Here is a 22,016-nt window from a genome sequence, read left to right on the forward strand (position 1 = left end):
TGATGCTAGATGAATAAGCCAGCCTTGAAAAGACAAATACTGAATGATTCCACTTATACGAGGTATCTAAACTAGTCAAACTCTTAGTACAACGGTGGCTGCCAGGGGCTGGAGGGAGAGGGGGAAGGTGGGTTTTTCAACAGGTGCAGCATTTCAGTTTTGCAACGTGACAAAGTTCTAGAAATCTGTTGCACAGCAATAAACTGTACTAAACATGGTACAATACTGTACACTAAGAATGGTTAAAAGGGTAAATTGTGTCTTATATGTTTTTTCCACCAAAAAGAAAGCACCATGCATGGGTAATAACTCTGTCCCAGGGGTTTCCCAATAGTAAAATACCACAGCCTTGCACAATGGATATTGTTTTCCTCAATTCATAAAGGGAGGAAAGGAGAGGTCCAGAGACATATTGGAAACTACAGCCATCTGACTCCTGTAGCCATGCTTTCTAACCATGTCTCAGATCCTCTGCCCTCAGGTGGCACTGGGCTGGTGACCATCACTCGACTCCACCCCTCTGATGAGAGCATGAGTTCAGAGAGGTTTCTCTGGTTTGGCAAGGCCAGACTTGCCATGTCAAACCACCTCCCCAACATTTTAAACTGTCTCTCCCAATGTGTTTCCCACTTTTTCCTTTGTAATAGAACCCCCGATTTTCAGCTGGTTACACGGACACCTGAAATAAAGACTTCCTTCCTTAAAGCTAGCGGTGGCCATGTGACTAAGTTCTGGCTAATGGGATGTAAGCAGAGATATCATAGGTAACTTTTGGGAGGCCTCCTTAAAAGAGGAGCACACTTTTCTTCAGTGCTCCTTCCACCATTCTGCTGGCTGGAATAAAAGATGATGGCTGGAGCCTGAGTGGCCATGATGGGTCATGAGGTAGAACCCAACCTTAACTGCTAACCTAGACCCTAGCAGGCTGACACCCTTGCACACTTGAGGCCCTTGCACACAATGAATGCATCTGATTTACTGATGCTCCCTATGTTGCACATGGGAGAAATTTGAAGTCATCCCACTGGTGCTGACATGTCTAGTAGAACCTACATCCTTCAATGCTTATGGTTGAATAAAATCACAAGATACCAAGTGCCCACAAAGAAAGTACAGAGGTTTGTGAAGACAAACTTTTACAACTCAGAAGCCAAGATCATTGACTTCTGTCTTCTCATTTATTCATTTGTTCAACAAGTATTAACTGAATGCTCACTATATACTAGGCATTGTTTTTGGCACTGGGAAGGCAGTGTTACACAAGACACAGTCCTTGTCCCCACCCTCCACCCCAGAATGTGCACTTTTATGGATGGATAACATCTTTCTTCCACTCCCCACCACGTGATATGAAACATCCCCGTGTGTGTGTGGTGGGCGGGGGCGGGGGATGGACTGAAATGTGGGAGAAATTTTGAAATATGGCCAAGAAGGAGCAATTTTCTTGTCCCAGATTTCCTCGGAATGTCCATTTTGGAGGGACATGGGACACATTCCTGCCCTGGCTTGTATGGGGGTTGGGGTTGAGTCAGAGCTATAATATGAAGCCAGTTAACTCACCTAGGAATCCACCAACTGGGCTAGTTTCTCTGGGGTCCCAACAGACCCCAGCTACCAAGAAAGGATTTCTGACAGCAGTAATGGACAAATGAGGTAAGTTCTCGGGGGACACACACACACACACACACACACACACACACATCTATATTTTCTAAACCAAAATCATAACACAGGTCTGAGAAGTCCCTATACCTACGGGGCCCACTAAAACTGATAACCGAGCTCTCCCCAAATACAGATTTGGAGCATAATGTATCATATTAGCTGGGCCCATAACCCCAAGACCCTCTCGCTGCTTCAAATAACTCTAGCAGTTCATTGCAGCACTAGTCACAATACTGAAGATGTAAAAACAACCTAAATGTCCATCGACAGTTGAATGGATTCTTAAAATGTGGTTATACATACAATGGAATATTATTCAGCTTTAAAAAAGAAGGAAATTCTGCACTATGCAATAACATCGATGAAACTTGGACAGTATGCTAAGTGAAATAAACCAGACACAGAAAGACAGGTCCAGCATGATTCTACTTACATGAGGCATCTAAAATAGTCAAGCCCTTAGAATCAAATGGTGGTTATGAAGGGCTGAAGGGAGGGAGGAATGGGGAATTACTAATCAACATGCATAAAGTTTCCATTAAGCAAGATGAATAAATTTTAGAGATGTGCTGTGTAAACACTGTACCCTCTAGTCCACAACACTGTACTGTACACTTAAAAATGTCTAAAGTGGGTAGATCTCATGCTATGTGGTTAAGTGTTCTTTCCACAATAAAATAAATTAAAAATAAATCTGACAATGAACCAACAATTTACCCAGCACTCTTCTGGGCGTTCTGATTGCTGCTCCTGAGAAACTTCCATTCCATCTGGAAAGACAGAGCAAAGAAAAATGAAAAGGCACAATCTCTGCTCCCAGGGAGGCTCTTGGTCGGGTGGGGAGTCAGACATCAAATAACCCCAACTTCCCAAGGCACACGTGCAGCCAAAAAAGCAGATAGGGACAAATTTGGAAGGTCTTAAATGCCATGTTAGGCAGTTTGGGACATATTCTCTTTAAGAAGGGAGGCGAAGGGATATGTCATCAGGTGGGTGGGGTACATAAAGGGACTCCAGAGGGTTCATGTTCCCCTTGAAATGTAGAGCAAAACACAAAATACAGAATTTTCTAGAAAGAATTACCCACGGTTTCATCAGCTTTTTATAAAAGGGTCCATCACCCAATAGAAGTTAGGAAGCATGGTCTAGGCACTAGGGAGCCATCACAGTTTGAGGTAGACGAATGACCTGAGGTGTCTGTTGTGGAGGCGGAAAGGAATATTTTTCAGAGGTGATGTGAAACCCCAAGGTGGGTGTTAAGTTGGCAGGGGAATGGAGAAAACAGGACACGTCTGAGAGGAGCATGCACAGGGATTAGAGCAACTTGGATGAAGGTGACATAGGGAAGGAAAGGTAAAGTTTCGAATTCTGATTGGAACCCTCAGGAAAAGAACATGAAAAATTATGACTTCCTTTCAAATGACAGAATTTCTTTTAATCTGCCTTAGATACAGAAGGAATATTTTCACAGATGCAGCCCAGGGTGCCTTCCAAACCACAGGCTCACCAGGCATTTTGCCAGAGTTTCATTTTAATCTATGGTGTGTTCTGATACGAGGGTCAGACACACTCTTCTCATCCTCTCAATCATGTGATCCACACTCAGAAATTCTGCAAGACTTTAACGACTTGGAGAAAAACCTAGAGTTACTTGTTTACCTATATTTAAGACTGTGTTTCATTGGGTCACCTTAGAGCCTCCCACTGTCACTGCAAAGCAGAAAGTCTCGTCTATGGTTCTACAGAATCAACCGGTGTTGCAAGGGCTGTTCCGATTCCTACAGCAGTTAAGGAAGAGCGAAGATTACTCCAAGGCTGTCAGCCTGAGCAATTGTGTTATATTTTCAACTGCAAAATAGAGCCTAGCAAGAGAAGCAGGTTTGTGAGGAAGCTGAAGGTGAGATCATTCAATTGGGTTTGGACAAACTGGATCCAAGGCATCTCTGAGACAGTTCAACAGTTAGGAACTTTTTGGTCGTGGGTGTCAGGTTCGAACTGAAACCAACGTCAGTAGAAGAGGCAATGCCTTGGTTTATCCACATAACTGAAAACCCCAGAGGTTCTGCCGTAGGCATGGCTGTACCAGCTCTCGAATGATGTTGGCATCTGGCTCTCCCCATCTCTTGTCTCCTTGTTCTTGATTATGTTTGCACTTTAGGCAGATTCTCCTCCGGTTTCAAGCTTACCTTCTTCCACCAGCTAAGCCACTTTCCCAGAGGTTCCGCTAAACATCTCAGGCCCAGTTCTGACTGGACTCTGGATGCTCCTCCTCGAACCGGTCATTGCGATTCAGGCTAACAGCGCTGTGATCGATAGCCTCTAAGTCGGCCCCAGGGATCCCACTTCCTAGTAACCATGCTCTTGTGTGATCTCCACCTCTTGAGTAACTTATTTCTATTTTTTGTTTGTTTTACTTTTATTAGTATTTATTTTATGCTGAATTTACTCCTGGGGTAAGTTTATGTTTTCTGTTTCTTCAGGGGTGTCTTTTTCTTCCGTGCAGCCGCCTCTTCTGGTTTAGGAACAATCTGCTCTTTTTCAGTAGGATCATCTCCATGTGGCAGGGAGAGCTCATGGGTGGATTAACCCACCCATGAGCTCTGTAAGTTCTGAGCCATATCTTGGCAGCTTTGTGCACCTAGAATCTACATCTAAACCTTAAGTTCAGCATTGCTCTCTGCATTTTCAAGCATGTGCAGCAAAAATACAGCACTCTTTTGGGGCCACCAACTCTGAGTCCAGTCCCACTGTTTGGCCTGGGCACATCTACCTACTCCACCATTGTAATGACCGAATGGCACACATTGCTTCTGTAAAGTGACATCCTTCAGATGCTTGGAGTTTTTTTGTTTGTTTGTTTGTTTTTAAATATCTCATTATTGATTTCAGAGAGAGGAAGGTAGAAGGAGAGAGAGAGAGAAACATCAATGATGAGAGTCATTGATCGGCTGCCTCCTGCACTCCCCTTACTGGGGATCGAGCCCACAACCCCGGGCATGTGCCCTGACGGGGAATCAAACCACGATCTCCTGGATCCTAGGTCGATGCTCAACCTCTGAGCCATGCCCGGCCGGGCGCCTGGTGGGTTTTTGGATATGCATATCCCCGATGGCTTGGGCAGTTTCACGAGTGTTCTTAAAGTGAACATGAAGATTTGAACCTCTTGATTTGAGTGATTTTGTGGGGGTTTCTGGGTCAAGCAAATAATGAACCATTTTCAGAGGTCACTCAGGCCACTTTCAGGAACAGAGCAACTTACTTCTAACCAATGGTATATGGCAATGTTGAGGGGTTGTCACTTCTGTGATTAGGTTACAAAAGACTGACTTTCATTTTGCCGTGACTCTCTTATTGACATGGATGATGCAAGATGCCATACTGGAGACACTCACATTGCCAAGAACTGAGGGTGGCCTCCAGCCAACAGCCACCAAAGAACCAAGGCCCTTGGTCCCATAGCCCTTGAGATACTGAATCCTGCCAACAACGAGAGTGAGCCTGGAAGCAAATTCTTTCCCACTGAACCTTCAGATGAGACTCCAGCCCTGGGTGACACTTTAATTGCAACCTCACCAGAGACCATGATCAGAGGATCCAACGAAGCCCTGCCCAGATTCCTGACCCACAGAATCTGTGAAAAAATAAATGTGTTACCTTAAGCCACTAGGTTTTGGATTTCTTTGTTACACAGCAATAGACAACTAATATATCTGGGCTGTGTGACTGCTCCTGAATTCATTGGGACACCCTTAGGACTAAAAGTAGAGAATAAGTGTCTCCCCAAAGGAAAGTTAAAGTGTAGTTACTAGAAGGGAGATGGAATCTGGGCAGGCAAAGGCACCAGGTGTCTACCTCACACATCTATTTGGGATCCTAAGGAGGTAGCTGCAAGCACACCTGGAGATGGAGATTGGGCAGTAACTCATGCCCAGTGATGAAACTGTAAGAATGGGTGAAATCACCCCCAAAGAGAAAAGTGTTGGGCAGGTCTCTTGGGAATAGCAATAATTAATGGGCGGATGGAAAAAGAGACAAAGGTGATTAAGTTAGGGCAGAGATGTAGGAAGTTGGTTTGATGTTGAACAAATTCAGCTTGTCTGGTCAGTAAGACATGTGTCTGAGGAGGCATAGCCTTCTGTTAGCAACCTAGGCATCTTTAATTCAGAAATTGTATATTGGGAAGCCACCAAAATAGAAGTGGTTGTTAAACTCAGGCACGTGGATGATTTTGTCCAGTGAGAGAGCATGGAGGAAGAAGAGGGCCAAGGTCAGATCCTTGCAGAAGTGTGCATTTAGGCAGCAAGGGAAGGAAGAAGACCCACGGGAAGGGACCTGAGAAGGAATCGTTGCAGAGGTAGGAGGCAATCCAACCCAGAGGCAATGGGCATTTCAAGACTGATATAGTTAATGGAGGCAAATGCAAAAGAGAGGTTGTGTGTGATGAGGCCTGAGAGAAGAATGGTGGGTCAATAATGAGGAGGTATCGTTGGTTCCAGTGGGAACTCTTTTAGTGGAAATTAGGGGCAGAAGCCAGACTGCATGGATTTAAGACTGGGTGGGAGAGGTAGGAGGGATATAGAAAACCAAGTAGTATTGCTGAAGTTTCACGGTAGGTTGTGGGAAGACTTGAGCATGTGTAGTCTGTGGGAAAAAGTCTGGGCTCTGTCCTTCTGCTCTAATCTCAAGGTAATTTCAGTTGTTTTTCTTGAGTTCTGTTACAACTTTCTGAGATAACAAGGTCCAAAACTTCCCACAAACTAGATGTTGGCAAACTTTTGTTGTTAAGAGCCAGTGAGTAAATATACTAGGCTTTGTGGCCATAGGGCCTTGTTGCAACCACTCAACTCTGCCTTTGTAGTGTGAAAGCAGCCAGAGACAATATGTAACCAAATGAACATGGCTGTGTTCCAATGAATTTTATTTACAAAAAAACAAGCAGAGGGCAGGATTTGGCTAGTAGGCTACAGCCTGCCTGACCCTTGCTCTAGGCTCATGGAAAGGGATTGGAAATGCAATAAATGGGGCAATTGATGAAGCAAGAAGAGGCTCAAGACCTCAGGGGAATGGCTTTGCCTCAGAAAGAAGGTTCTTGCATCTATTGGCGCACTGTTGCAGTCTGACTTCCTCTTTGTGTGTTCGCTGTGTGCTCCTCTACTGTGAGCACCTCGGGGGGCCAGGAATGTTTCCCAGCAATGATTCCAGAACCTTCCACACAGGAAGTGCTCAGACATGTACGTGGTTGAGAGATGCAGGACTAAGGATACAGAGATGCCTTATTGTGGAAGGAGGGGAAATTGAAGAGGCTCACAGGGCCAAGCCTCTATCATCTCAGTGAATTAGGAGTCATGTGATTACCGACCAAGTTACCTCTGTTGACATTTAAGCAGGAAGGCAACCCTTCTCCAGTATTTCAGATTCAGTCCTTCTGAGAGGCAGGGGTCTTCCCATCTCGCAATTACAGAATTCCATGTGGTGTACCCAGACAGAGATCTGGGTAGGACTCTGGGCATTGGGGAAAGGGCAAAGGGGTAGCTTCAGACTGGTCCTCAACTTGCTGTGGGGACAGCAGGGAAGGGAGGCTACTGCAAACCCCGGGCGCATTATGGGACTCCCAGAGGAGGAGGGAAGGATGTGGAGGTGGGGTGGGGTGGCAAGGAGCCAAAGAGCTCCTGGGTAAATTTTTTTTTACACTCTTATAACAGGTTGGACCATGTCTAGCTGTTTCTGGCTCCCTTTTCCGACTTCCCTGTGAAAGGATGGGGCCAAGGAAGGGTTTGAAAGGTGGAGGGTGAAAAAGGAAGCTCCCTCTGTGCGGCTCACCCCTGGACACGGGGAATCCGGAGACTGGAGGCTGATCTGAGAGGGACCGAGTACAGTTCATCCCCTGATGGGGTACTGGAGTCCACTCTGCCCTGGGAAGGGGTCCTGCAGGCTAAGGCAGAAGCAGCAGAAAGCAAAGGGTGGAGGCAAGAGGTCGCTGGATGAAGAGGTGGGATGTGTCTCTTGGCAGGGAAAAGGGTAAGGGCATCTCCTAGAAAAATGATGTCATGGGAGTTGAGCAAGGGGCTCGAGGGAAGTGTGCAAGACCTCCACGATCTGTCCCAGTGTGCCTTTCCATCCTCGCCGTTCCCCGTCATACAATGTAGGTTCCCCCTGAATTTCCATCCTGAACACATCCCATTTCCCTGCCTTTCAGCCTTTGTGTTTGTTGTTTCCTCTCCTTGGCATTTCCTTGTCTCCTTCCTCCTATCTTCTCCATCTAAGTCCTTTCTATTCTCCAAGTCTTAGATGCTACTTACTCCAGGAAGACTTCTTAGATTCCATTCTCTATTGGGAGCAACCCTTCCCTCCTCTGAACACCTTGTCTGCCTGTCACCAGCCAAGTCATTTAGCCATTACCACCTAGTAGTAAAGAAGTATTGAGGACAAAAGCCATTCCCCAGGCAGCTCTGTCTTCCCCCTTCACCTATAACACAGGCCCACTGGAAGTGGGGATTGGACAAATACTGTACAAGCTCAGGCCGCTGTCAGAGGCTCTCTATGGCCCTCCCATGGAGCTGGCTATCCCTTGGTCTCAGCCATCCTGGCTGATTTCAGCCTCAGTTCACAGTTGGCCTGGGTCAGAGAAGCACACTTATTGAGTGAACTTAATGATGTATGTGTGCGCGCGTGCGCAGAGCCCCAAAGAGATGTGTTAAGTTTATGGTGCGTGTTAACTTGTAAGCGAACATAACCTGCTTCTTGCCATTGAGCAAGTGACACCCCCCACCCTCGCCCCATCAATATCTTGGTTTCTATTCTTGAAGAAACAGGAAAGTTGGACAAAACCTGCAAGGTTCCTGCTAGCCCTGACCTCCTATTGTGTCCTGGGTGTGTGTATCTCAGCTCCCTTGTCAGAACAGAGATGACAGCCATAAGGAAAGGATTCCTGACCAAGGCGGCAGGGACTGGAACCTCGCCTGGGTGTCGAGGCCCTTGGTGAACTGTGATTTGGAGCTGGAAGGTTTTGTACCTGAGGAGGAAGAGAAGGGATTTTTTTCCCTAACAAGAATTCTAGACCTGCGCTGTCCCATAGGGAAGCTGCTGGCGACATGCGGCTATTTAAAAGTAACTAAAATCAAATAAAATTGAAAAGTCAGTTCCTCAGTATCAGGAGTCACATTTCAAGTGCTCAATAGCCACATGTGGCTAGTGGCTACCATATCCGATGACACAGACACAGACCAACGTCCATCTTCACACAGAAACTTCTACAGAACAGTGGTCTTCTAGACCTGCGATGCTCAGCCTTTCTCATCTCACGGCACACATAAACTAATCACTAAAATTCCGTGGCACACCAAAAAATGTATTTTTTGCCGATCTGACCAAAAAAAAAAAAAAAAAAGGTTTAATTTTGATTCATTCACACCAGACAGCTGTTGTCATTTTTAATTTAACAATCTAAGGGAAAAGAGGTCAATGCCCCTGACTCAGTAGTCAGGTACTGGGTGTTTTAAAAACCCTTGCGGCAGGCCGGTTGAAAATCGCTGTTCTAGGCCAATCTTTGACAAATGAGGAAACTGAGGCACGGAGAGGGACTATGACCTCCCCAAGCACGTTCGGGGCAGATCTGGGCCTGCAGAAAAGGTACCCTGCCCCCGGGCGCCTCCTTCCTCCGCGCCTCTCCCCACTCCCAGCCCAGAGCCCCCTCGGGCCCAGCGCCGGGTCAGGCGGCGGGGCTGCTCCCGGGGATGTTTATGCCCGAGCGAGCTCCAGATGCTGCACATTCTTCGTGGGGTCAGACCTGCCCCCGGGCACTGAGGGAATTAGCCTCTGAAGAGCCCCAGATCTTTCGGGAGCTGCCCCCTCGCTGGCCGGCCCTGGAGGCCGGTTGGTCCAGGAGCACTCCCTGGGCTCTGCGCTGGCCTGGGGCGAGGCTGAGGCCGCGCGGATTCCCCGCTGGCGGGGCACTTCTGGTCCAGGAGAGGTAGGAGGAGGCAGGAAACTGCGCCCCCTGCATCTTCCCAGGTCGGCAAGTCCAGCGCAAGGGGCACCTGGGAACAGGGCTCCTGCCAGGCCAAGCCCGGGGCCACATTTGGCGGGAAATGGACCTGCCCTCACCTGCAGCGCTGTGGGGGGCGCGCGTGATGGAGAGAGTAGGGAGTGGGGCGTACCGGGGTGCGGACGGGGTAGGAGGCCTGGGGAGGGGGCGCCCGGGAGCGCCCTGACCTCGCGGGCTGTCGGGAGGCGGAGGGGATGGGGGTTGGGGGAGAAGAGGGGAGCCTGGCAGCCAATGGGAGGGAGGATCTCGTTTCAAAAGGGTTAACCCGCAGCCAATGGGAGCCTGGGGGAGCGGATCCTGCTCACTCCATTCAAGAATCCCAAGTATTCAAGATGGACGGCAGGGAGTGTGGAAGGAGAAAGGGGGCAAGGGGGGAAGAGCCGGCTCGGCCGTGGGGAGGGCGCAGCGCCCGGCCGGCCCGGGCCCTCGGTCCCGGGGGGCGGGCCGGGGCGCGGCTGCGGGGATCGCAGCGCGGCCGGGCGCGGGGCCGGCGGGGCGAGGCGTGAGAGGGGGAGCGCGGCCGGGAGGGACGCGGGGAGGGAGGGAGGGAGCGAGCGAGGGGCAGAGAAAGAGCCCGGGCAGAAGGAGGTGGCGGGCAGAGGAACGTAACGAAGAGCCCTGTGTAGGTGTCGGGAGCTCCCAGAAGGGTAACGCCGCCGGTTTTCGGTCTCCTCTGTCGGGGAGGGGAGGGGTGCGCTGGGCTTTCTCTCTCCTCCCCTCACTCCTCCACTCGCGAGCTCCTCTCTCTTTTCCTTTCCAAACAACTAACTGGGAAGCACCGGGCGCGTCTCGCCGGGGCGGCCTCACTGTCATTTTCCAGCGGGGGTGTGGTAGGGTGGGGAGGCGTGGGGGGCTCCGGCGGCAGGGCTGCGGCTGTGCGTGCCCGGGGGTGTGTGCGGGGGTGTGCGGGCGTGGGGCCTTGGCGGGTGTGTTCCGAGGGAACCGAAGGGCTGGAGCGGGGCAGGGAGTTGTGCATCTTGCGAAGTTGGGCTGAGCTCAGGGGCTGTGCTGGGGACGAGGCCCGCCCCTGAGCTGAGAGTTGCGGGGTGTTCAGGGGTGCGGGAGGCGGGGAGCTGTGTGCTCACACTCGGGTGCTTGCTGTTTGGGGTAAGTGTGTAGTAAGGGCTGAGTTGTGCGGCAACTGTGGCTGAGAGTTGTGTGTGCGCGCGCGTGTGGTCCAGCCTCGAGGTGTGTGCATGTCGGGGGGGGGGCACAGTAGGGTGTTGAGGGAGAGCGCCCCTCACCCCCTCTCCCCCCGGCCCCGCTCATCCCATTCACAGAACATGGCTTTCAGGACCCTCCTGGTCTCCTCCTCCTGTCGCCATGGCTGCGGGGAGGGGGTGGGAGGAGACAGTTGGGGCCAGCCGCTGCCCCTGCTGCTCCAGCTAACCCTCCACCGGCCCTTTCTCTCCCTTCCACAGGCTGGGCCCCATCCCCTGCTGCTCTGGGGGGCAGGGGCCGGAAGATGGTGGCCAATGAGGAGGGGGAGTAGAGAGAACTTGAGCCGGGCCTCCCCTCCCCCATTTCCTCCTCGGTCTCTACACCCGCCTCTGGAAGGAGCTGGGGGATGGCTCCTGGGCCCGAGGTGGGGGAGGGGCGCTGCTGGCTGGTGAGTCGCAGGGAATCCTGCTCTGGAATGAGCTGGGTGTGAGCGGAGGGGATCTCGGCCCCAGCCCCTCTCCCTGCGCTCCCCAAGGAGAGATCTGGGCACTCCTTGGTGAAGAAGCTTCCTCGAGCCTCCCTAGAGCTGGCTGAGCAGTCCCGTCTTCGCCCCTCTGCCCTCTGTTGACATGATCCATTTCCCAGCTGGGACTGGTTTGCCCAGCCCAGGAGCAGAGGCCTGGTGACTGACCCTAGCGGGGCCTTAGTTTCCGTCCATTAGAACTGTGCAAACTGCGGGACGGGGCCCGTGTTTGCAGATCACAGGAACAAACCCTGCCTGGGAGGGCGGGAGAACCCCTCCTGCTTCCTGAGGTGGGTGGGAGAAGGCTGCAGGGGAAGCCCAGAGGAAGGGGAGCTCCCAGCCGGAATTCTGCCCTCCATTCCTCCTGCTGGCTGTGGATTGGGGCGGAGGGCATCAGCATGGCCCAGAGGCCTTCACTGACCAGTACAGCCCAGGAGTGGCCCCACAGCCTCTGCACCCCTGAGCTGGCCACAGCTCACCAGGTCAGAACTGGAGCTGGGCTTCTGGGGCCACAGCTCTAGCCAGCAGTGTGTCCTGCTAGGGCACTGAATCTTTGGCTGTTCAGGTTGCCCCTCCAGGGCTGTCTCCTGGCTTTGCGTTTTAATCAGTCTCAGGGTTCTTTACCCAGAGCTGAAGCCCCCTCCACTAGGGTAAGATGGGGAAGTTGTGGGTGAGCTTGAAGACTTCCTAACGGGAGTCCCTGGGTAAAACAGGAAACAACCTAGATTCGAATATCACTGCCAATGAAATCCTATCCCCTATTGCTCAGTATAAGAGAGGGAATCACCCTCACTGTTTTTGTTTCATGCTGAATCCATAAAGTGGAGTTTGAAGATCTCAGAAGAGATGGAGGGGTGTGGCGACACTCACAACTTCCACCTCTGTGCTGCCTTGGGACCTGGGTCTATAGTCCCTCACCATCTGGTCCTGGAGCTTCAGCTAAGGTGTCCCCTTGAGGCCTAGAACTCCCCTTTATCTAAACTTGAGAGAGAGCTTTAGGGTAGGAAAGCATAGAGGGCTCTGTGGTCCTGGTGGGCACGCTCCTCTCCAGAAGGAAAGCTGGCAGAGATACAAACCCAGATAACGTGAGTGACCCCCAAGCTTCTGGGATTTCCACCAGTCACTTCCTGTGAAGACTGAGCGACAAGCTCAAGGTATCCCTTCTGCTGCCTCCATGGGCCGCGTTCCTCACCCCAAAACTCAAGAAAAAGGTGGTCGAAGTGCTGGGAAGGGCATGAGGAAGAAGGCAAGGAGAAGCGGAGAGAAAATAGAGGATTAACACTGAGAACGGAGGAGAAGGGAGGAAAGCTGTACTGAAGATAAGAGGGGCAGAGGGAGGCTGAGTGGGCCAGGGACTGGGAGAGGGGCGAGGAGGCAGGCTGGGCACGCCTCTGCTGCAGGCCGGAGCTCTTTTCACATTGTGCTACTGTCTGCACCTACCACTAGCAGTGCAATGTTAAAAGGGCATTGGCCGTGCAGCGCTACCAGCGCCGGCTGCCTCCTCAGCATCAAGGCTTCCTCTCCCATCTGGGCGCCAATCAGCTACCCTGGTGGGAACGTGGGAAGCCTCACTATTACAGTCAGCCGAATAGCTCACATTTATGGAAGCACTGTTGCATGTAGTTCGTGGGCTAGACACTTGTGTACATGAAGGACGACTTGGCAAGTCACAACCCCATTTCACAGGTGGAAAAACTGAGCCAGAGGTTTATACAGTATGGCCAAGGTTACGTAACTCTTAAGTTGCAGAGCCTGCCTGTAACCCTGTCCTAAGTCTGGTAGTTCACCCATCCTTTTGTAGACCTGTCTGAAGAGGTGTGGGTAGGTTCTCAGCTGAGGGGTGGAAGGTTTTGATGCCATCTGCTGGTTGTATGAGGGTATCTTCCAAAGTCTCCAGCCTTTAAGGATAAAGTGGTGGCTTGTTGCCTAAGGAGGAGGCGGGCTCAGACATGGCTTGGGATTGGAGGGTGGTGAGTGGAGAAGATTGGGAGAATCCCTGTTATGACCTGAATAGACCTCCATGAGAAAAGGGGATGCACAGGGAAGAAAAAAGGGCTAACTTGAAAACACTGCTCCCTAGGGACAAGGACATGGCCTCTGGCATTCCACACCTGTGGCTTCTTCCCTAGCTCTTGGGGTGTAAGAGATCTCATCTCCACTTGTAATTCCCAGCACGACCCTTCTTGTCAACAGGTGTTTGATAGTAATGCTTCCTGGGGGTACACCTCTCTGGGAATCCAAGCTTTGGACTGCATTGCCCACAGCCGGATCTTAGAGACTAAATAGGTTCCCTGAGCAAAGCCCACAGAAGGATTCTTCGGGGAGAGATTGCAAGAACTTGAAAGCAACAACTACGCCATTTACTACTTTTTCCCCCCACAGTGCCTAGTTGGCTTAGTAAGAATATAAAATAGGCATATTTGGGGGGCCTTAAGATGGCAGCTAGTTTAGCCTGATTTTCAAGGTCAGGACCTTCCTGAAGTTTGCTACAAGAAATGGGACAGAGAGGGACAGGGTTCTGGGTCCCTTGCTGGAGCCTGAAAGGATCTCTAGGCATCACCAGGCATGTAGAAAATGGTGGGACAGACCCCCAAGATCTCTCAGATGGGGGTGCATTTGCTTTCCTGCACCTCTATCTACCAGTTCTGTTCTGCCCAGAGAGTACCATTCTGATGTTGCCAGTATTTGAGATGGTATACAGTTTATGTCCTGTAATTTCTCCAGTCTATTAATATTTTTGAGTCTTCTCTGGGCAGGAAACAGCCATTTGATGATGCCACACCACTCTTGTTAAAAAAACAAGAACTTTTCAGTGTTTTCCCCAATGCCCTTGGGATGAAATCTGGATTCCCTAAATGTGTATGGCTGCTGCCTGTCTTTCCTGTGTCATCTCATCTCAGCCATTTGCACCTATACTCCAGATATAGGAAACTTATTTCCTCCTTAAATTGACTCAGTTTGAGCCACTTGACAGCAGATCTCTCTGCCTGAAATATTCCCCCTCCTCCCAATCTTCCCTTTGCCCACCCAACTTCTCATCCTTCAAGTGTATCACAGTCATCACTTCCACTAAGCCTACTTTTGACTCCTCAAATCTCGACTAAGCTTCTGCAAGCTCCCAAGTTTACTCGCCATCCCTGTTAAGATCCCTTCACCTACTGGAATTGCCTGGTTACTGTTTGTCCTACTAGACTGCCATGAAGTCAGGCCGAGCTGCCTTGTTCTTCATGGCATCCCCAGTGGTTAACACCACGCCTGGCAAATAGTTGCTTTGCAAATATTTGCAATATCAATGAATGAATCTGGAAGTAACAAGCTAGCTTGTTATTTGGTTTTTATGGTGTGTACAGTCCTGCCTGCAGTTGTCAGTGACCCAACAACAATAGCAATTTCACATCACTGCCAAAAATTGCACTTGGGTCACATGGTTGCGTTGATACTGCAATTTTGAGCTGTTTTGTTCCACTTTGTATCAACTGCCAGGGCAGCACCTTGGCTGGTCGATTTTCCTTTTAGCCTTAAGTGTGGCCAAGAGCTGACCAAAACATTACAGAATCAGGTGCAGAGGCAGTGGGACCCAGTACACCCTGGTTCTGGGATGAGCTGCTTCCAGATGTCCAGTCATGGATCCAGGCAAAAACTGATTCATTGTCAAGGGCTCCAGTAGACTCAAACTTGTGGATGCTTCAAATGGGATACCTCTCACAAAAGCGATCCCCCTTACTAAGCAAAACCTCACCTGAATACCCATCCCCCGGTGAAGGCTCTAGTGAGGTCATGCCACAGACAAAGCAATTGCTGCCCCCTAGTGGCCTGAAGGGATGGGGTGGGGTGGCTATGGTACTTGCACAAGGAAGGAAAGTCAGAGGACAGCAACTCACTGCTGCTTTTCCCCTTTTTATTAAAAATAAACCCAAACACTTTATGTATCATACAAAAGTTTCATTCGCTGGTGGCAACCACGAGGAAGCTTGACCCCGTAGCACTGATGTCCCACCTCCTCTCCAAGGGACTGTGTCCCAAGGAGCAGTGGCTGGGCCTCAGGGGATGCCCACAGAGACTGCTCTCTCCGGAAACAGCCAGCTGGGGGCGGGGGCTGTTCCAGAGGCAGCTTTCCCCACCCCACCCAGTGGCAAAGGTTAGATACTGGAAAGTGCCTCTTTAGTGCCAAGATAAACAAGTGGAGTGAAATGGAATCCCCTGTGATCCCTTTATTTCCCAGGGCCTGGGATTTGAGATTTTTCCTTCCACCCCCAGAATCCTACTCATGGGGTGGGATACTTCACCCTTGGAGACTGGTATCTCCCTGTGTGTGAGGCCAAAATTTTGCCCCAACCCAAGCCTTTTCTCTGCTACTCTGTGGCCTAGGATGTACCAGCCCTGCCCCCTGACTCAGGCTTTGTCCCCTGTTCACTCAAAAAGTGGAGCAAAAACGGATCCCTCCTATGGTCCTCTGCCTAGTGCATACCCTGCCATCACCTCCATTTATAGGACCTTGGGGCTCGGAGACCCACAACCACCCCTTTCCCCCAGTTCTGTCTCTCCCTGAATGCTGCCCACTCCTGAGCCTTGAACACCCCTGGGGTACCCCAGACCCCTGTGCCAAAGAGGCCTGGGAGTGATGAGGTGGAGGCGGGAGGGGTTGGTGGGAGCCGGGATCCCCCCAGGGGTGGAGCAGTACTCATGCTGGTATGGACTGCTTGGCAGGGCCAGGAGACAGGTGTGGGAGGGTGGGGCATGCGGAAGAAGGGCACTGCCTGCCTGAGCCCCTCAGTCCCAGCCGTTGTCCTTCACCATGTGTGACATTTCAATGATGTACTTCCCCTCCTTGTACTTCTGGCTTGTCTCAAAGGCTTGCTCCTAGTGGAGAGGGAGGGGTGAATGTGGGGCCAAACAGGCCCCTCCAGACACTCCTACCTCCTGTATTACCCTTGCCCTGAAAGTCCCCCCACCCACTCCACCCAACTGGGGCTTGGAGGGCCATGGAGACTGTCCGTTTCGGAGGGTGTCCACCCCCCATACTTACATATTTCCAGCCCAGTGTGGTTTTGCAACTCTCGCAGAAAATATCCGCTACCGAGTGGAGCCCCGTGAGCAGAAGGCGCTGTTCAGCCGGCCCACAACCCACGTTGACCCTGTCTCAGGAAACAGGAAGGACCCAGCACCCGGTGGGGTCGCTCTGTCAGTCCAGCCCCCAAACAGCCCAAAGGAACTTCCATCTGGAGAGCTAAACCCACCCAGCTGGGAGCCCCTGCCTTCAGCAGCCCGCCCCTTTAGGACTAGTGCCTGGGCCTTCTTCCTCCAAGCGAGATGCCACTTCTGCCCAGACTCCCCACAAGAGAACTGCAGTCGGAGCTCCTGAACCCCTTTGCAAGAGGGGAGGCAAAGCAGAGTGCAAGGCCACCTTCCGATGGCTCCCCCCTTCTCCACAGAGGAGCATCAGGCAGGCACGCAAGCACACACGCACAAGGAGAGAGGTGGACTCACACGGAGTTAAACAGGTAGGCCCGGCCGTGGCTCCCTTGGAAGGACTGTGGAGACAGGACAGACAGTGACCACTGGGTGGCCCTTGGCCCCGCCGCCTGGGGCCACGGAGGAGGGGGCAGGCTGCGTGGCCTCGCCCAGGTGAGGCCAAGCCCGGGGGGGGCAGCCCCGCGCGGCGTACCTTGGAAATGAGCTCATCGTGTTTGGCCAGGTGCGCGCGGCAGTGGACGCAGCTGTAGGTGCGGTGGCAGCGGGGCAGGTAGCTGCGGAACGTCTTGGCGGGGAGGCAGGCGGGGCCCGGGCCCGGGTCACAGCTGGGCATGACGGGCTGGAGCACGATGCCCTGGCGGGCCGGGGGCGCCGGCGCCGTGCAGCCCCCGCACAGGCGGTCGCAGGTGAAGCAGCGGAGCAGGTTGGCTAGAGCCGTGTTTCAGGGCAGGAGAAACGTGGGGGGGCTGCCCGGCCAGGGCCCCCCCCAGACGCGAACCAGGTAGAAACGGAAGTCACCTGGGGAGAGGGGACGGTGCATCAGGAGAGCGCGACCCGGCGTGGCGCCCTCCTGAGGGAGCGGGGAGCAGGGTGCGCGCTCAGCCCTGCCCCGCGGGCCCCATCCCCACCCACCCAGCCTCCCCTCGCCCGAGCCTCCGTCCCCTGCACCCCGCCTGCTCTGCGAGCCCGGCAGCAGGTCCAGGCCCCCGGTGCCCCAGCTGGGGCGGCGGCGCCCACCCCAGGGCGCGGGGGCGGGGGCGGGCCGCGCGGGCCCCCGGGAGCCGCGGGCCCCGCGCTGCCATGGGAGCGATGTCATCTGCCCGCGCGCTCTCGGTTTCGCTGCTTCGGTGACGATCTGCCTCCCACAGGCTCTGATAGGCTCTGGGGCTCAAAGCCTCTTAGAAGTTGAGGATGCCTGGCAGTTTTTCTGTTTTGCTTCTGTTTGCAATACAACTGGTCCTGCGCGCATTTTGGGAGGGCGGAGGGAGGGAGGCAGGGAGGGCGGGCAGGTTACACTCGCACCTCAGCCCTCTCCTGGGGCTGGGGCCTGTTCCCTGGCGCTAGAACTCATGGATGTCTCCTTCTGAGCCAAAGACCTGGGAAGTGGCCGTTACTGCCCGATCCTGCCCCTTGGTTCACTCATTCTGGCCCAGCAGCAGTGCCTGGCTGTCTTCTGAGCCCCTTGGTGCCTTTCTACGCTCTTGACTCTTGCCTTAGCCCTCGATTAAGGACTTAGGCCCCCAGCTGTAGGAGACAAACTCTCTGCTTCGGGCAAACCTGACAGCTGGGATCAATGGGAGTGGGCCCAGGGAGGGGAGGGCAGCGGGCCTCCCGGGCTGAGCAGGGCTGGGCGGTGGAGTGTTCGGGCAACGTCCTCAACAGGCAGCAAAAGGGGGGCTCTCGTTTTCAAAAGCTGTGTTTTGAGGCAACAAGGCAGAGAATGTTTTCACCTTCTGCCAGGGGCAGGGACAAGCAGCAGTGCCCCTGTGGGTGACAGGAGATAAAATAATTGCTGGGTTCTGATTAGAAGTCTTGAAGATGTTGCCATCTGTCCAAACTCCAGCCGCCCGGTGGCTGAGGGTGCTGCAGGCTGAGGATAAGGGGAGGTGGCCTCTGTTGGCTCTGATAAGCAGGTGAGTGCTGCTTTCTCCTTCACGGGGCCTTCAGGCCGCTGTGGGCGATTTAGCCCACAAGTCTGATTCAGAGGTGCCAGCTGGGTGCTCTGGCAATGACAAGCCATGAAGCAGAGCAGAGGCAGTGGGGCTCCTGGTCGTCAGGGAAAACAGGCTGTCATCCTGTCCTCTGCGGTGGCAGCTAGTGCCCCAGCTGTTCCAGTCCTTCATGCCTCGAGCAATCTCTCCACAAAACCCCTGACGGGACCATCTTTAGTTTCAGGTCCTGTCTCCCTGGCTGGGCCCCAGGATGATACCTTGGGCTGAGTTCAGGGTGACATTGGGCTCTGGTCGCAGAAGACGGGCCCTCCTTGCCAGCACAAACTGGTCAGTGTCCACTACACAGGTCTGCCTCCAACTTTGCCTGCGGTGCCCCTCTGCTGCTCCACCTACCATGCCTTCTTCCAGGGCCCGGGAGGGGGCCAGCCAGGTACCTGCTCGGCCTCCTTCCCCAGCCTCCCTCACGCCTCCCACCCTCTCTCTTCCCGGCTTCCCCATCAAGCCAAGCAGAGGCTGCACAGAAGGCCAGAGAATCACTCACAGGAGGGGTCAATTCTTCCCAATCTCAGATCACAGGGAGAAGCAAGTTGGGCAAATGACGGGGAAAAAAACAAAGGCAAGCTGAGCGCAGGGGAGAGGATGTTCCCCGAGTGAGCCAGGGCTGGACTGTGGGAGGCAGGGGAGAGGGAGGGCGGGGGTGGGTGGGGGGGAGGAGGGAAGGCTGCTGAGCAACCATCACCGACAGCAGAGGCCCCAAGGCAGAGGCTCCAGGAACCAGGTGCGAATCCCGAGCCGCTCGGGGGGAAAAAAACCGGAGGGGGCCACCTGCTCACAATGGATTTTCTCACCCGCCCTGAGGCTTCGGCCCCCTCTGGGCTGGCATTCGCCGCATGGTATGGTCCAAAATCATTAGCAGCGCAGCCAGCTCCCTGGGCGGGCTTTGGGGGGTCTGCACCAGCCACAACACGATAAGCAGCGATGCCTGATGCTGCGGCCGAAGTTGCCGGGGAAATAAGTGCGGAACCGTCCGAGCTCGGAGAGGGATGGAGGAGCTGAGGAGCGAGGCAGCAGGGAGGGGGAAGGGAGGACAAAGGATGGATGGAGAATGCTTCTGCAAAGGGGAAAAGCAACACGCGGCGGCAGGGCATTGGCAAAGGGGAAAATTGGTTTGGAGAAGGGCTGCCCCCTCACCTTGAGGTCTGCTCCAGAGATCTCCGTCTATCTCTCTCTCTCTCTATCTCTCTGCTCACTCTTCTCTCTTCTCTTTCCGCTCCTTCAATTGGGAAGGGGATGGGGCGGGGGAGGGGAGTTAGGGGCTCAAGGCTGGGGCTGCAGAGCTGGCCAGCTGCTGGGGGGCCAGAGGTTGTCTCTAGTCTGTACCTCGGTCTGTGGGTGAATGTAGCTGTGTGTTGTGGAACTGCATCATAACACTGTGAGTCATCCATCCCCCCACCCCCCTCACCTCCCACGTCAGAGCAGGGCTGGGAGACACAGGAGGCGGGAGGGAGGGAGGGAGGGGGCAGGCTTCTAGGGATGGGGGCTGGGGGAGTGAGGCAGGGGTGGGAACCGAGGGACTGGACAGGGAGAGGTGCAAAAGAAGAAAGGCTGGTTGTGGAGGAGGAAGGCAGTGTGGCCAAGGAGATAGAACCTGGGGGAAGGACAAGGCTGGCCAAGGATGGAGTACCAGTGGCAGGGCTGGAGGAAAGGAGGTGGTGAGGCAGGGGACCGTGAGAGATGGACGCAGTTAGGTGCGTGCACACACATTCAAGATGATACATTTCCCGTTTCAGCTCGGATCCCAGCCTGATGCAGAGAAAAGAAAGACATACTAATTGTCACAACCAGCAGATTGTGCCCCCAAGCTTGTACCAGGCACTTCCAAACTTCAAAGCCTCAGCTTCATACCTCTGAAGGAGTCATAAACCAAATATGACATGTCACATGCAAGAACCTCTTAACTACCTCCAGATTCCTTGTGCTTCATGAATGAAGACACCCACGTTACATAAGGCTCTCTACTGGGCGGTAGACTTTCTGAGGCAGGTCCTCTGGGCACCTCCTCAATGCCTAGCACAAAGCTGACGCTCCCCAGTCAGCAGCTGAGTTGCATCTTCAGACGTGGTCCAGGTGTCTGGCTTTAGTCTCGAAGACACCCGAGCTGGAATCCCAGATCTGCCAATATTCTCACTAGCAACCAACGGGCAAGTTACTGATGCTCTTTGCGCCCCAATTTTCCTCACCTGCTAAAGGAAGCCAATGATATTTACTTCATGGAGATGTGAAATAAAGTGCCTGGCACCTAATAGGCACTTAGTAAATAGTAGTTGCTGTTATTTCAATACACTGTTCTCAATACCCTGAAACCTATAGAACCTGTGAAAAATTCTGATATCTAAAGAGACATGTGCTAAATTTGTGTCTTAATAAGAACTTATATCTTTCTGTGCTATTTTCCTATCCGATTCCAGTTCTATTTCATTTTGACTCAGAATATTTCTCAGGGGGGGCTGCCCTGTGCAAGTCACTCAAGTATGTGGTCACAGGACACATCCTCTAAGATAAAAACCCCTGACTTCTAACAGGCTAACATTCAGAACGTTAAGTTCGATAAAAGTAGGGACTTACGGGAAGGACTGCTTGTGGTTTTCCGTTTCACATACAAGGAGGGGAAAAGGTTAAGGTAGGGAAATGTAATGGGAGGCATTGCTAACTGGGTATGAAGAAAGGAATTCCAAAAGATTCTTGGGTTTAAGGTAATTTCTGAGAACAATGTAGTGTTTTGAGTACCAGACATTTGACATTGAGAGACAGAACTTGGTTAAAAAAGAAGAGGGACAGAAAAAAAAAAAGAAAAAAAAAAAAGGTAAGTGTACTTGTCTGGGCAGCAGATGAGAAAGGAAATGTAAGTGCAGGAGGAATACGAGGAACCATTGTTGAGGAAAACAGTGGGAAGGGAAGTGGGGAAAAAGAAGGGGAGTAGTTTTGGGGGCAAGGGTTGAAAGTTTGGAAGCAAAAAAGGTATCAATTTAACTCAGGAAGATAACGATGAAGGATTTAGCTGAAAAAGACAGGACAGTGTTATTTTTTGGGGGGGTGTGTGGCGATGACAGGAGGGTTTGGTGAAAATGAGAAAAGAGTGTAGGCAAGCACCGATGCTTTCAAGGCTGTGCCCCGACTCTCTGTGTTTAAGCAGCAGAATGGAGAGCCCTCTAAAGGGGGTGGGTTTTCTTCCTAAATTCAGCTTGAGATAGCTATACAATATCCAAATAAAGATGACCTTCAGATAATTGGGGGAAATTGCCTCCAGGGAGAGCGTGTGGAGGCGAAGAAACACGTCTGGGGGATAGACTGCATGGAAACAGGAGAGGATGAGCTCACTTGGGGAGAAAATAGGCAAACGGGAGACTGCAGTTGAATTTTTGAAGAATGGTGAAAGGTTAGGGGATACCGAATAGTTCATTGAAGAAATAATGCATGC

The 22,016-nt window shown here is 52.5% G+C and overlaps 1 protein-coding gene and 1 pseudogene across 4 annotated transcripts; both read right to left on the reverse strand.

Moving 5' to 3' along the window:
- Positions 1-4,124: 4,124 nt before the first annotated feature.
- LOC308565584 (large ribosomal subunit protein uL22 pseudogene) lies at positions 4,125-4,880 on the reverse strand (annotated as a pseudogene). Its single transcript has 2 exons — positions 4,743-4,880; positions 4,125-4,499 (listed from the first exon to the last, which is right to left on the reverse strand). The product of its transcript is annotated as a large ribosomal subunit protein uL22 pseudogene (transcript).
- A 10,391-nt stretch (positions 4,881-15,271) lies between these two features.
- YPEL4 (yippee like 4) lies at positions 15,272-19,932 on the reverse strand. 3 transcript variants are annotated; one of them, XM_081155412.1, is made up of 5 exons: positions 19,080-19,197; positions 17,059-17,384; positions 16,881-16,924; positions 16,420-16,528; positions 15,272-16,253 (listed from the first exon to the last, which is right to left on the reverse strand). In XM_081155412.1, exons 2-5 carry the CDS (start codon positions 17,197-17,199, stop codon positions 16,164-16,166), a joined length of 384 nt encoding a protein of 127 aa, XP_081011538.1. In that variant the 5' UTR covers positions 17,200-17,384; positions 19,080-19,197; the 3' UTR covers positions 15,272-16,163. The 3 variants fall into 3 exon arrangements, with proteins under 3 accessions (XP_081011538.1, XP_081011537.1, XP_081011536.1); XM_081155411.1 differs by lacking the exon at positions 19,080-19,197 and adding an exon at positions 17,604-17,694; XM_081155410.1 differs by lacking the exon at positions 19,080-19,197 and adding an exon at positions 19,730-19,932 and having other exon boundaries at positions 15,278-16,253.
- Between the last annotated feature and the right edge of the window lie 2,084 nt (positions 19,933-22,016).

The sequence above is a fragment of the Miniopterus schreibersii genome (assembly GCF_964146895.1).
Source record: "Miniopterus schreibersii genome assembly, chromosome: 12".
Classification (NCBI taxonomy): domain Eukaryota; kingdom Metazoa; phylum Chordata; class Mammalia; order Chiroptera; family Miniopteridae; genus Miniopterus; species Miniopterus schreibersii.

Coding starts and splice junctions, on each gene's coding strand:
- YPEL4 (XM_081155412.1), bottom strand. CDS start 17,199: ATGCCCAGCTGTGACCCGGGCCCGGGCCCCGCCTGCCTCCCCGCCAAG. Junction 16,925..17,058: donor ACGATGAGCTCATTTCCAAG/GTACGCCGCGCG, acceptor CTGTCTCCACAG/TCCTTCCAAGGGAGCCACGG. Junction 16,529..16,880: donor GCCTACCTGTTTAACTCCGT/GTGAGTCCACCT, acceptor TTCCTGAGACAG/GGTCAACGTGGGTTGTGGGC.